Raw genomic sequence first — 12,468 nt, 5'->3', positions numbered from 1 at the left:
GCGACGATTGCGCTACCGGGAGCGAACAAATCCCTGGGTTGCTGGTAGTTACCCCCTACGATCATGTTTCGTTCGCTGCACCCGTACAGTGGTCGCCCTCGATACGTGTTCGGTTTTCGGTGTAGGTTAGGAAGCAGCAAGAGAAAAAGGTCCAAAAAATAGTTTAATTAACTTCTAAGGTTACTTCATCCATGGTGTGTCGCTGCGTGCATGGGTATGAGCGAGCGAGTCCGTTCAAACGAAACCCAAACAACTGATCACCGATGGTAATTGTGGTTCCGTAAACTACCATACGATGGTTTATGTGCATCGAATATGGCGTCTCGATCGCTCGAGAACTTGATTTATTGCGTATATTAATAATTTAAAAATTACTATAATAATGTATAATTCGTGAAAATATATACTAATTAAAGCTTAGCCCTCATACACGCCTTCCAGGTTGAGCTATTACAACGGACGGTTTAGTCCGTGTGTGAGCTCATAGAAACACTTGTTCTATGGCCTGAAACACACTGTAATTTATATCAAAATAAAAAAAGGAATCAATGACCTAATGCAAAATGAACAGAAAACCCCAGCATAAACAGTAAATTAAAATGGAAAGTTATGATTTATCGCCCTTCGATTTTACATCGCAAAATTTTAATTTATTGCTGACGTGCTGTACATAAAAACGGACCGATCGATATTTATGATCTGATCGGGTCCGATCGTGCGTATGGCGTTATGAAATGTGTGCTCTACAACAAAATTTTCTCATATTTTCTTTCCCGACTGCCTCCATCTAGACGGTGAGGCGCATATCTTCTTCCCAGCGAACCCACCCTCCTGATAGAAGGTGACATCGGATCAAATAAACAACTTCTGTAGGGAACATGATTCAGAACGAAGAGAAGAAAAAAAATCACGCTTCTGCCCTACAGCATACAGCTCATAGTACTGATTGTCCGTTTGTCTTCCATGTCTGATTGAAGGAAAATCAGAGAAAAAACTGCCGAATTTCCACTCTTTGTTTACATTTCAAGCCGGCTTCAAACCGCGTCATCCGAGAGCTGTTCGAGGTGGGAAAACCGTAAGCCTGTGCGGGTTCGGGCCGCATTAAATAAAATTGTGGGAAATTTTTCACCCCTTTACCGGCCCTAGCATTGCACCACCGCCCCCACTTCCTCCCGGCCTCAGACCGTCCCACCCGCCGTGGGTGGAGCTGTAAATATTTATGAAAATGGAGAAACCTGGTGTTTAATTAGGTGCCGTCGTTGTTGTCGTGCTTTTTTTGTTTCTTTCTTCTTCATTCTCTCCATAGATTGCCTGACTGACAGTGAGGCGCTTGTTGATCCGTCATCGTTTACATTCTTGTCCTGGCGCGTTAGTTTGATAGGCGTTGGGCTTTTTTGTTGTTGTTGTTGATAATTGTTGCGTGCGTACAGTTCCAATTTGAACGGGTATTTATCATGCAACGAGGAAGATAGAGTTTTGATGGTGGTAAAGCATTGGAATGATTCGGCCAGATATTAATGTTGTTGTCTACCATGGTTTGAGCTTACATTTTTATTAATATAAGACATGAAACAGTCTTCTTTGCTTTTTTACAAAAATCAGCAAAGAAGAAAAGCGTGGCGTGTCAGGATGGCTCTATTTATATTGAGTTAACAGTTTCCTTCACAATCGGAAAATAATACCTTTTACAAAGGAGCCTTCAAACAAGACATTCACTATATAACTGGAACATCAGGCTTCGATTAGGAGGCTAGACTACAAAGGTACGGTGATATCTGTGAGGCAAGAAATTGGAGATCATAAAGTTCGTCTATCCCCATAGTGAGGACTGACTACCCAACTATGCGGTATCAATAAGTTCAAGAAGGCATAAATGGCAGGCATGACTTAAGAGGTCGTTAGGCCAAAAGAGAAAAAGAAGAAGAAGAAGAAGGTTCGTCTATGAGTGCGAGGATTTCTAAGTCTAAATTGGCCCATCGTATTATAAGATCGTGTATCTGCAACAGACGCTGATGAGGCTAAAACCCGGAGGTTTTAATGGTTTATCACTCTGCCGTTTGGATCAGCCGCTCGGAGCTTTATTGGTCTGTCAAGTGGAGAAGTTGCTGAGCAAGATAGACGTTATCAGAAAATCACTCAGAATTAGCAGAGCTTTTGATGGATAGTGAAGAATCCATGAGAACAGTAAGCATACCATCGACAATGCATCCCAACTCCTCTCAGCAGCGATCGATAGTTTTTGTTTTCGAACAAACTTCAATCAGAGGACCAATCCCAATCATTGATAACCCAAGGAATTAAAAAATGCATATAGGCAGCATTGTCTTCTATTTAATTTGATATCAATACTACAATAAGAATTACAAGATTTTGCTTGATCGAAATATCCAAGAATATCCAACATTTCTAACGAAGACATCATCCCATACCGAAGATCAAAGGACAACTGGTAACTTACGACCAACAAACTGTAGCACTCTATATCTAGTGCTGTAGTACATCAAACAACCAATGTCTTCTCGATATTGTTATTAGCCCCCCCCCCAGGATTCCGGGCTAGACATTAGGGAAAACATTTGCGATCAATGCTGCATGTTAGCGCAAAACAAAAAGCGACACACTTTGATCTGCACTTAAATTTTGATAATAAACAAAAGTAGCCGGCTAGAACGGAACTGTCTCGAATAATACCTACAGCGCAAGCGGCAAACATTCGTCCACAAAAACATTATTCCAGTGCAAGCAAACGACTGTGCCTTTGAATGTTTTGCATTGAACTGACTGCTCGGAAGCATCGTAACAAACATGCGAAGAAGCGGAAAAGGAGAACAACACCCGACCGAAGCTACACATGTCTCGGGCACTTCGCCACTACAAACGCGTGTAGACGATGTTGCATCTTTTGTCGGAGCGATCGAGCGATGTTGGGAAGTCTGCCGTTTACGCAACCGATAAGCTGTGTGTTGGAGTGCTCTGGGGTAAACGCGCTGTGGTTTGGGATGGAGGTAATGTTGGGTCGAGACGCACTGACTGCACCTGCACCAACTGCTATAGACGCTTGCCGCTAGACATTCGCCTTGCAGTGTGATGCTTTTGTTTTCTTTTGCTCTTCAGTTTTTACATCCGAGCTGCCAGCGAAACCCAGCGAAAACTGTGTCGTAAACATATCCGGTCGGTACCGATGCTTCGGTTTTATGTCTGGACATAGGGATAATATGGATCCATCGGATGGAACGATTTGTATTGAGGGATGTGTCACTTCGGTTGGCAGTTTTTATGTCTTAGCTGCAAAACCAGACGCTAATGCATGACGGGCAAGAGGTCTTATTGTTGTCAATTTGAGCAAATTCTTAACTCTTCTTCATGTAAACTCGCTTCTTGTCGGTTGATAGCTTAAGAGTGTTCCTCAGAAATCTTATTGAAGTTTCTTGACTACTATCCTTGAGTACTTGACTACTACCGGGGGCGGCCCGGTGGTAGAAGCGACAGCGACACCGGTCTTCACACGGCAGGACCGGGGTTCAGATCGCATGTAGGCCGTTCCCCCCATAATGATGACTTACTACCCAACAATGCAGTATAAATAAGTCTAGTAAACCAGAAATGGAGACATGACAAAAAGAGGTCGTTAGAACAAGAAAGAAGAAGAAGGTCGCAAAATAATTGTCCACATGTTTAGAATAATATCCAATACAAACAACATAACAGCATTAGCGACTATTAAAACAATTTCTCTACCTGTTTTTTCAAGAACCTAAAATTTTACTTTAAATAAATAAAATTCATTCTTTACGTAACATTGAACAAGTCAAACTAATCGTCAAGATTGTATTTTACTAGAACAAAATCAGTCTTTTTGACCGGAAGCATTGGCCCCAGATCTTATTCATGCAGCAAGTAATATTATTAAGATGTACATTCTCACCGGTGCAGTTGGCTGTCAGCAAGATCATATATTCATGTAACGATCCCATTAACCCAAGCAACCAAGAGACGGACAATTCCGGTTCGCAACAACAGATGCACCTTTGGGCGTATAATTTACATCCGCTGGTGACATTTAGCAACAAAAATGTCCATTGCACACTGGCGAATAGTTCTCGAAACTACTAAGCCATACGCTCGAAATGTTCTTGTTTGTGGTCCTAAAATATCTCTCGTAACAGTCAATCGTCCCCAGCCAGTCGATCGACGGTGATCGGCAACACTTGTTCTTGTACCAAGCCAATGCATGTATCCACGTCTATTAAAAAGTTGGTACACCGCTGGTTCTGCCCAGTGTTCCGGGGCCAGCAACGCTAACACCGAGTAGTGACAGCGGTCTCGGGTCTCGGCTCGGGCGCTTTAATGGAAGTTGGAGGCCTCACCCAATGGGATTCGCCGATCGTTTCGTTTTGCAAATTTTTTTTTATTGCAAACATCTGGTGTCCAGCTGAAGTGGCGGAAGTGTCCGTGGATGAGAGAAGAAGACGTAGAAACTGATGACGACGACCGTGCAGGAGGGATTTCGGTCTTGATCGGACTTTGAAGATGGGCAGAGGTATGCGATAGTTAGTTTTTTTTTGTTCTGCGCATGTTGTCTTTCGCAACAGATCATGCTGTGTGCGTGTCTTTTATTGTTTTATGCTTCGCTCAGTCTTGAAGTGATGCAGATTCGGAAAAGTCGGCATTCAAGATCTTACAGACACATTGGCAATACACTGTACAATAAGAGGAACGATGCTTGAAGAGATGTTGGTAGTCTATTAACTTCATCCAAGTAGCCCAGTCCTTCACGGATGAACCCGAAAGGGTTTCGGGCCGGGCTAGACAAAACGTAAACTGACCCAGGCCCCAGAAATTCACCACAGTTGACAGAAGCATTAAATGGATGGATTAGGTTCCGGTATTTTCGGCCGGAAGATCACCAAAGTGATGCAGGGCGCCTAGAATTGGGATGTAGAGAAATCCTTACAACAACAAGCACAAGAATGATGGCGCAGACTCATAAACATTCCTTCGAGGGTTCATAGGAAACCGGAACCTTGATGCGGGATTTGTTGGTGAAAAGATGGGTTACATAGAAACCTCGTAAAAATAATAGACTTTACCCCAGGCCTTTCTGACGGCGTGATTGACATTGAAATGTCGGCCATTGTTGGTTGAGAGCTGAAGTTAATTTGCATTTCCCTTTTCTTTGCTGGATCAACCTCCCGCGTTGTCGGGTTTCAAGTTATGGGATCTTTATAACCTCGAGAGGTCTTGGCCTGCCATTTCTTCCTTTATTGACTTGGTTTTAGCCATATTCAGAGCCATCAAATCAACCCTGCGTAATGGGATCAAGGGTGCAGAAAAGAGGCAAAACCAAGCCGTTAAAGGATCGCCAGATAAGAATGCAATGTGAGTAAGACATTTCAACGTTATAATTTGTTGCTAAATTTTAGTATCTTGCTACATGCTCTTGAATGTTTGCTTCAAGAATGTTCTTCAGAATGACAGCTTCCAGGCGATCTTTAATCTTCACATTTATTTGGACCATTTCCAGCCACGATAAGCAAGCAACGCTTAATAAATGGAGAGCAACTTTAATTTCTGGCTGTTCTCAGGAGCTTCTCCTGTAAAAAACAACATCTTCAAAAAATTCATATATTTCTCGTGCCAGTCAGCAAGACTCGAAGAAGGAAGGATTTTAATTGTGGCATTTGTGTGCTGTTTTCCAAAGTGTTTCCTTCATTCCACGATTTTCCCATCCACACGAACCGGTGTAAAACCGTGAAATGTAGCAAAGGAAGCAAGAGAAAACACACAAAAAAACTCGCATTTTTTGTAATGAGCTACGGATGATAAATTTTCGTCAAGCAAAACCGTAAACCTCTGCGTCGTCTTGGCGAAGATGGAAAATGAGGGAGCTGATGAAAAACAAACAAAAAAAAAACCCTGCGATGCATTTCGGGGGGATGAGAGATAGAGATTCCATTGCACTGTTGCACGAAGGGGAGTTTTGTGCCTAAACCCTACGGAAAGCAACGATCTTTATGGATGTCGAAGTTATCCCTCGTTGGTCGGGAAGATGCTGCGGTACAATTATGGTCGCCGATTGTCAATTACAAGGTGAAAAGTCGAACGATTGGAAAAAGGCAGTGGGGTTGTTTTTTTTTTCTTCACCACAATAAAAAGGGGGAAAATGATAGAAACAATCGTAGGATGATGTGATGAAGGGTGAGAAGCTTAAAAAACAATTAGCACTTGATAAATGTTAGGTAAACGTACATAATTTGTGCTTTTATTGCTTGCACTTTACCAAAACCGGGAGTGTTTATGGTGTGAAAACACAAAACCCTGTGGAAAATTGGTTCCAGATTGTGTAAGAGGTAAGACATGAGTAGCTTGAACGGGTCAACGATGGGATCTTTATAACTCGGATTGCGAAGGTAGGTTGTGCGTACGGGGCCGCTCGGTTCAGATGAGATTTAAACCCAGAGCGGACGTGTTGATCAGTGTTGCTAAAGGATCTCCCGATAAATAGTAATTATTTGTTACCGAAAACCAATCTTAAATTTGGCTATTCAGTTCTTCAATTTTAAATGTCTAAAATAATTTCAAAATAAAATTTGTTATGCCTTAATTAATCAAATTTTTAAAAAAATGTACCCCATCTACAAAAACAAAACTCATCTAGAAATTTTCCCCTCAGAAGAGGACAGAAAGAACTGCTCGAAAAATGTCGATAAAGCACACTGCTCGAATCCCGAAGTTTCCTTAGGATGACACTAGATGGCGCTTTATCTTTGCACTGTGGCTCAATTTAATGCTAGCAAAAGTCATACAATTTACAGCAATTATATTTTTATTTATCATAATTAATGGCTATGGCAAATCGATAGGAGTTTCATGATAGATTGCAATTAGTTTAACCTAATTTAATTTTAATTCTATTTCCTAATTAAATTGGGGTATTTTCTAAAACAATCGAAATTATATACATAAGTAATTGTGATGAATTAAATGTTTAATTTAAATTTTACAAACATATGGTACAATAAGACTGTTCAATGTGCTATCAATCACTGAGACACTTACACTCACACAAACACTAAAATGGATTTGATTAACCAAAATACTTCACAATTCGGCCATTTCATTTTGGCACATGTCCCTCGTTTTTTCTCTTTCAAGGCACTCAAGTAATGCAACAAGTGGCATGCTCGTAACTCTCACTATAAAAACTTAGCTCCATAAACATCCCAATTCTGCAGGTGTACAAAGTTGATGTAGCCCCAGCTCCACCTCTGAGACGATTTCTCTTTATCACAGCTTCTGAGGAACAACTTGTTGGTGGAGAGATCCGCTTCAAGGCATCGCCCAAGATGGTCCTTACCGTGGATGATCATGTTCGATTCCTGACGTGAAGAATTTACGAAAGAAAAGTTAGGACAGCCCGATTGCACCGAATTTCGCCCAGTTCTACTCACATAATCATAGCGCCACATTTGATTGCCCTGAGACTCGTGGCAGCTAAACAGCACAATCTCATCGCCCAGCTTGGACGCATCCAAACACTTATCGTTGCTACGCACTCGTATGTCCCGATGGTAAGACAGCGTAAAGAACTGATTGTTCTGTGGGTGAGTTTTGTTTGCGGCACACGCGTACAGTCCGATCGGTTCCTTCGCCTGATGGTTCAGCGAGTCTAGGCAAAGCTTCGGATTGGCCATACTCTGCACCCGGCCGGATGCGAACGGTTGTGGGTCGCGGGGTGGATAGCGTACGAGTAAATCCGGCGCTACCACCTCCAGGAACCATTTGAACGGTTTGCACTGCAATCGGTCGCGTAGCTCCCGCTGGCTAGCTAAATCACCCGGATCCGTCTTGGCAAACTGTGGATTACGCTCGTACAGAAACTGGCTGTACTCATCCATCCACACCTCGGCGACGCGCTTGAAGTTGCGCACCACAAAGTTAACGCCCCGTGGATTGCCGAACGGTGCGTACCCACGGTAGACGTGCCCGACCCGGGAACAGGGTGCATCGACCAGCCGTCCTCCACACTGCCAGATTTTGAAGCTCAGCTCGTACTGCTCACCGCCCCAGATGTCTAGGCCCTCATCGTATCCACCGAGCTCCCAGAAGAATTTGGCACTGATAGCGAACAGTCCGCCCGCCATTACCGGACTGTTGAAGGGTTTGGTCGGATCGTCAAGATCACCGGGCAGCAGTGGCAATCGTTTGTAGTAAAACTTCCAATCGAACGCGCCACGTTTGCCCTCGTCCTGTGAGCGGTACTGGAACGTGTCGTGTGCGATCACATCGATGAAGGGACAGACGCAGGTACGGTAGTCTTCCGCGATGGGTTCTGCAATAGATCAGATTAGGCTCGTAGTCGTTGTGTGATATGAATGCGTCCTCAAACATACCCAACAGTGGAGGAAGCCAGTTAGTGTTGACTTCTGTATGAGAATCCAGCACGATCAGCACATCGCCCCGTGCTTCCCGAGCTCCAGCCATCCGAGCGACAATCAATCCGGACCGCTCCGGTAGATCCACTAGCCGCACCTTTGGGCTCAGCTCCGATTCCACGAACTCTCGCAGCGGCGTCCAAAGGAACGGTTTCGTACTGTGATCGTTGACCAGTATGATCTCCTTCAGCAGCGCTGGTGGCGATCGATTCAGCACGCTGTACACCGTCCGCAGCAGAGCACTCCAGTGTTCGTTGTAGAAGATGATGATCACACTAACCGTTGGAAGTTCCTTCAGATATTCCTTTGTGCGGCAACTTGAAAACAGATGTATCGATGATAAGGGGATGGGGATCTATCATGGGCACACGCAAGCTACTTACTTCGGATGCCGTATGTCCGGTACCGAGCGATTAAGCGCGATCATGTCACTAACGACCGCCGAATATCCGTTCTCCTTGAACAACTTATCGTTGAGTGCGATATCTCTTTCGCTCGTCAGCTTGTACGGGCGGCCCTGCTCACCCGGTCCCACCCGCTTCCGCTCTTCCTCCATCAGTTCATAATTATGCCAGTCCATCTTTTCGCCGCCGATGTTGCGAGGCAACGCAAAGAACTCATCACCATCGTCGGTGTAGCGGTAGTAGAGCGTACGCTTGAAGTTATCCAAATTGTCGTACTTGTGAATGATCAGCAGCACCGTGATTATAATGCAGCAAACGATGAACAGTAGCTTCACGATCAACTCACCGAACAGGGGCTTGGGTACGGTGATCGATCGAGCGACAGAATGTTTAATGAAAGCGAAAACAAAAAAAGTTTCATTACGACAGAGTGGACAGAGTGTTAGAAAGGTAGGACAAAACCACGATGACCACGAGGACCAGTTATGACTACGGTTTTTTGGCGGGGTTGCTCGGGGAAACATGTCGATTAGGGAAAGGCATCAAGAATTTATTCAAAGCATCATCATCTCAACCGCTTGAGTGTGGGCAAAATCTCACGATCTAGACGTGAGCTGGCGTCATTGCTGTGTAAGAGTTTTTTCATTGTCTAGTTTTTTTGGGTTGTACAATTGTTGATTCATTGTTGATTTAGATTTTAACACACAACAAAAAAACGAACTCTTTGTGTTTAAATTAACGTTCAATTATGATCAATGTGAAGGCCCCTCTTCCTATCGTCAGCTGGTTGGAACGATTCTCAATTCTAACGCTTCACCATCTGACACTAATTGACAGGAATCGGTCACTCTGTGGGCAGGTGTGTTTGTAAGGGACGAACGAGCGAGAACGATCAATCGAGAACTGAAGCATAAATGGAATAATTGGAAAATCATAATACGAAAGAAGACATTCGATAATTGAGAGAACAAGCGCGGCTGATGCTCGCCGGCTGTGACCTTGAGGCAACGCGTCAAGGCAACGGTAGCAAAGCATCTCCTCCATGGGTGCCAAAAACCAAACCAGCCTGTACTAGAAAATAACGTCATATTGTTATGCAAACTAAATTGCGCTTGGTGAGATACACGGGGACTTCGATAGAGCGAATTGTATATCTTAATTTGGGGTACACTTTTTCTTCCTTGGCACCACACAACCTCGAGAGGTCTCGGGCCTGCCCATTCAAGGCTTTCTGTGACTTGATTTTACCCGCAGTAAAGTGGTTAAGCTCTGCGATGAGACGGTCTGGATGGGATTTGAACTCCGGTCCTGCCGTGTGAAGACCGGCGCCGATGTTGCCTCGGTTACCGGACCGCCTCCAGTTGAGGTACAACAGACGACTACTCGTTTGGAGAGAGTATGCAGAGCAACACACGGTAATTGAGGTTAATGTGAAATATGTTAAAATTGGGCTTGCTGTTGTAATAAATTTAAACGCTATAATGAGGCCAAATGTCCATTTTTTTGTACAAAAACACAAGACTTAAACGATCGCAAAGACAGCCACAGACCGACGCGTAATGTAAGGGCTCTCGGATGTGTGGCTTTTTGCGTTGAGGTTTTATCACCAGTGATGCTAGATGCCATCATAAAACTTGCCATCTAAACATGGCCTTGGTGGACTTCAACCGTAATTGCACGAACGTTTGGTCGTAAGGTAGTATGGGCCGTGTAGTGTAACAAACACATATGTATGATGCAAGCACTTCCAGTAGTCTATCTCTCAGTTAGGTCAAGCAAAAAAAAAAAAATAATTGCATCACTTAGCTTTCTTTTCGACATTTCAAGAAGAACCTTGAAACCCCAGGAATACTTTCTACAAAGCCGTCCGTCCAGTTCCCAAATCCGAACCTCCTTTATCAAACCACTCTGAATGCATATGACTTATCACTATACTCCTCTTTCTCTCCTACTCTCATTTTAACGATAAAACCTCAACTCGACTGCCTTGCGATTGGATTGTCGCCCATTGTAGCAGCCACTTGATAGTGACATCCGTCCCGTTGCTTGGACACTGGGGAAACCAAGGCAACACACGCAATGTTTGCGCCCACAATCCACCACTGCCGGCGGCGCAATAAACCCAAACAACGACACACCGAGGGGGGAGGGCGATAAAATCTGATTTTATTAATTACAACAACCTGCCCTTATCGGCGAGCTTCTTCGTTGTACAGCCCTTCACAGGAACACACACGCACGCACTTGCGTCTCCCAACAGAGCGCGATTGATGGGCGTATTTTTAGGGTAATTTGTAGCCTTTTCCCCCCTTTACCGGTGAGATAGTTCGTGACGGAGCCGTTAGTTTGCCCGGTTGGCGTGTGTGTGTGGCTTATTGGAGAGAAGCCCCAGGAGCTTAGCTTTATGACAACTACTTAAGCCTTAAAGTTCACCCCGAACAAAAGGCACCCGTTGCCGTGGTTAAGGTGAAAAGCAAACATTAATCATTCCACTACGGAGACGACACTCCGGTGACCGGTGTCGAAGGTATTTTGACAGCAAACTGCACGGTTGAATCGTGATTGGCGCTAGGTGCAAATATCTGACCGCCAACTGTGATGCGACAACTCGCTTGGTAAATAAACACAAAACCATCCGAATGGAACGTCGGCGCATCAGAACGAGATGATCAAGTCCCCGGGAAAGCCACACGAAACTTCAGAAACATCATCAACGTCCAATATCCGTATTTTGTCTCCCTTTTCTGGCTACGTTCTTGCCTCGTTTTGGTTTCGTTTTAGGTTCGTTTTCGTGAATTAATTAATTAGCAACGGAGCAGAAAAAGCGTTTTTTGCACCAAAAAATCAGCTTTAAGCTTAAGACATCGACCAAGAAATACACCAATAAAACTTAAGCCGGCATAAGCAAACACATACACACACACACTAGAGAGGGTTGTGGGAAATTCGCGGACAAGGTCGCAGTAGACGGGGGGGACTCAAGAAGATGGTGGTGAATTTCCTGCCACTTTCCGTAACTTGCTGGCCTCATGCGCTCATTCGCTCTAGAACGTTGTCTCGAGTCTCGGTTTGATTTATAAGGGAACCATGGGTGTGGATGTATGTTGGAACGAGTTTTGTTTTAAATTTCGTCGGTCTAGACGCCCGATACGCGGTCGGTATGACTCTGCGCCACCTCTTCGCTATACTCGGCGGCAGGTATCATCTTCGACAAGTTTTATTGGGTCTTGGGAAAGAACAAGAACGGCGGCGAGAGATCAATTTTGCATACGAGGTTAACGCGGTTAGATGGGATAGGAATCACAAAACGTTGAACTGTGTATCGTGTACCTTTCGGTGTGAGGAACGCTTAAACTGTCGTAAAAATCTTGGAACGCGCATGGTGATCGGTTTAGATCTCGGGGATGCCGCTGTTCCACGTGCTCGAGACACCCTATAATGCGCCCCTTTCGTGTCACTTATTTATTTTCACATCTTTCCGATATTTCAACGCTCACGATTGTCTGTACACACGCAATACAACAACAACAAAAAAAGCTAACACTATCCGCCACAAATCGTCTCCGAAACACGTCCGCCCAACGAAAGGCACCGATAAAAACTGACGCCAACCGCGCCAACTCGAGCTG

At 44.3% G+C, this 12,468-nt stretch overlaps 1 protein-coding gene across 1 annotated transcript; it reads right to left on the bottom strand.

Annotated features, from left to right (window-relative positions):
* Nucleotides 1-6,799: 6,799 nt before the first annotated feature.
* LOC118503852 (N-acetylgalactosaminyltransferase 6-like) lies at nt 6,800-12,468 on the bottom strand. Its single transcript, XM_036037566.1, has 5 exons — nt 12,170-12,468; nt 8,819-9,195; nt 8,394-8,752; nt 7,452-8,332; nt 6,800-7,379 (listed from the first exon to the last, which is right to left on the bottom strand). The coding sequence occupies exons 1-5, from the start codon at nt 12,218-12,220 to the stop codon at nt 7,197-7,199; spliced, it is 1,851 nt and encodes a 616-aa protein (XP_035893459.1). The 5' UTR covers nt 12,221-12,468; the 3' UTR covers nt 6,800-7,196.

Source organism: Anopheles stephensi, chromosome 2 (genome assembly GCF_013141755.1).
Source record: "Anopheles stephensi strain Indian chromosome 2, UCI_ANSTEP_V1.0, whole genome shotgun sequence".
Lineage (NCBI taxonomy): Eukaryota > Metazoa > Arthropoda > Insecta > Diptera > Culicidae > Anopheles > Anopheles stephensi.
This window is presented reverse-complemented; position numbering and strand designations above follow the sequence as displayed.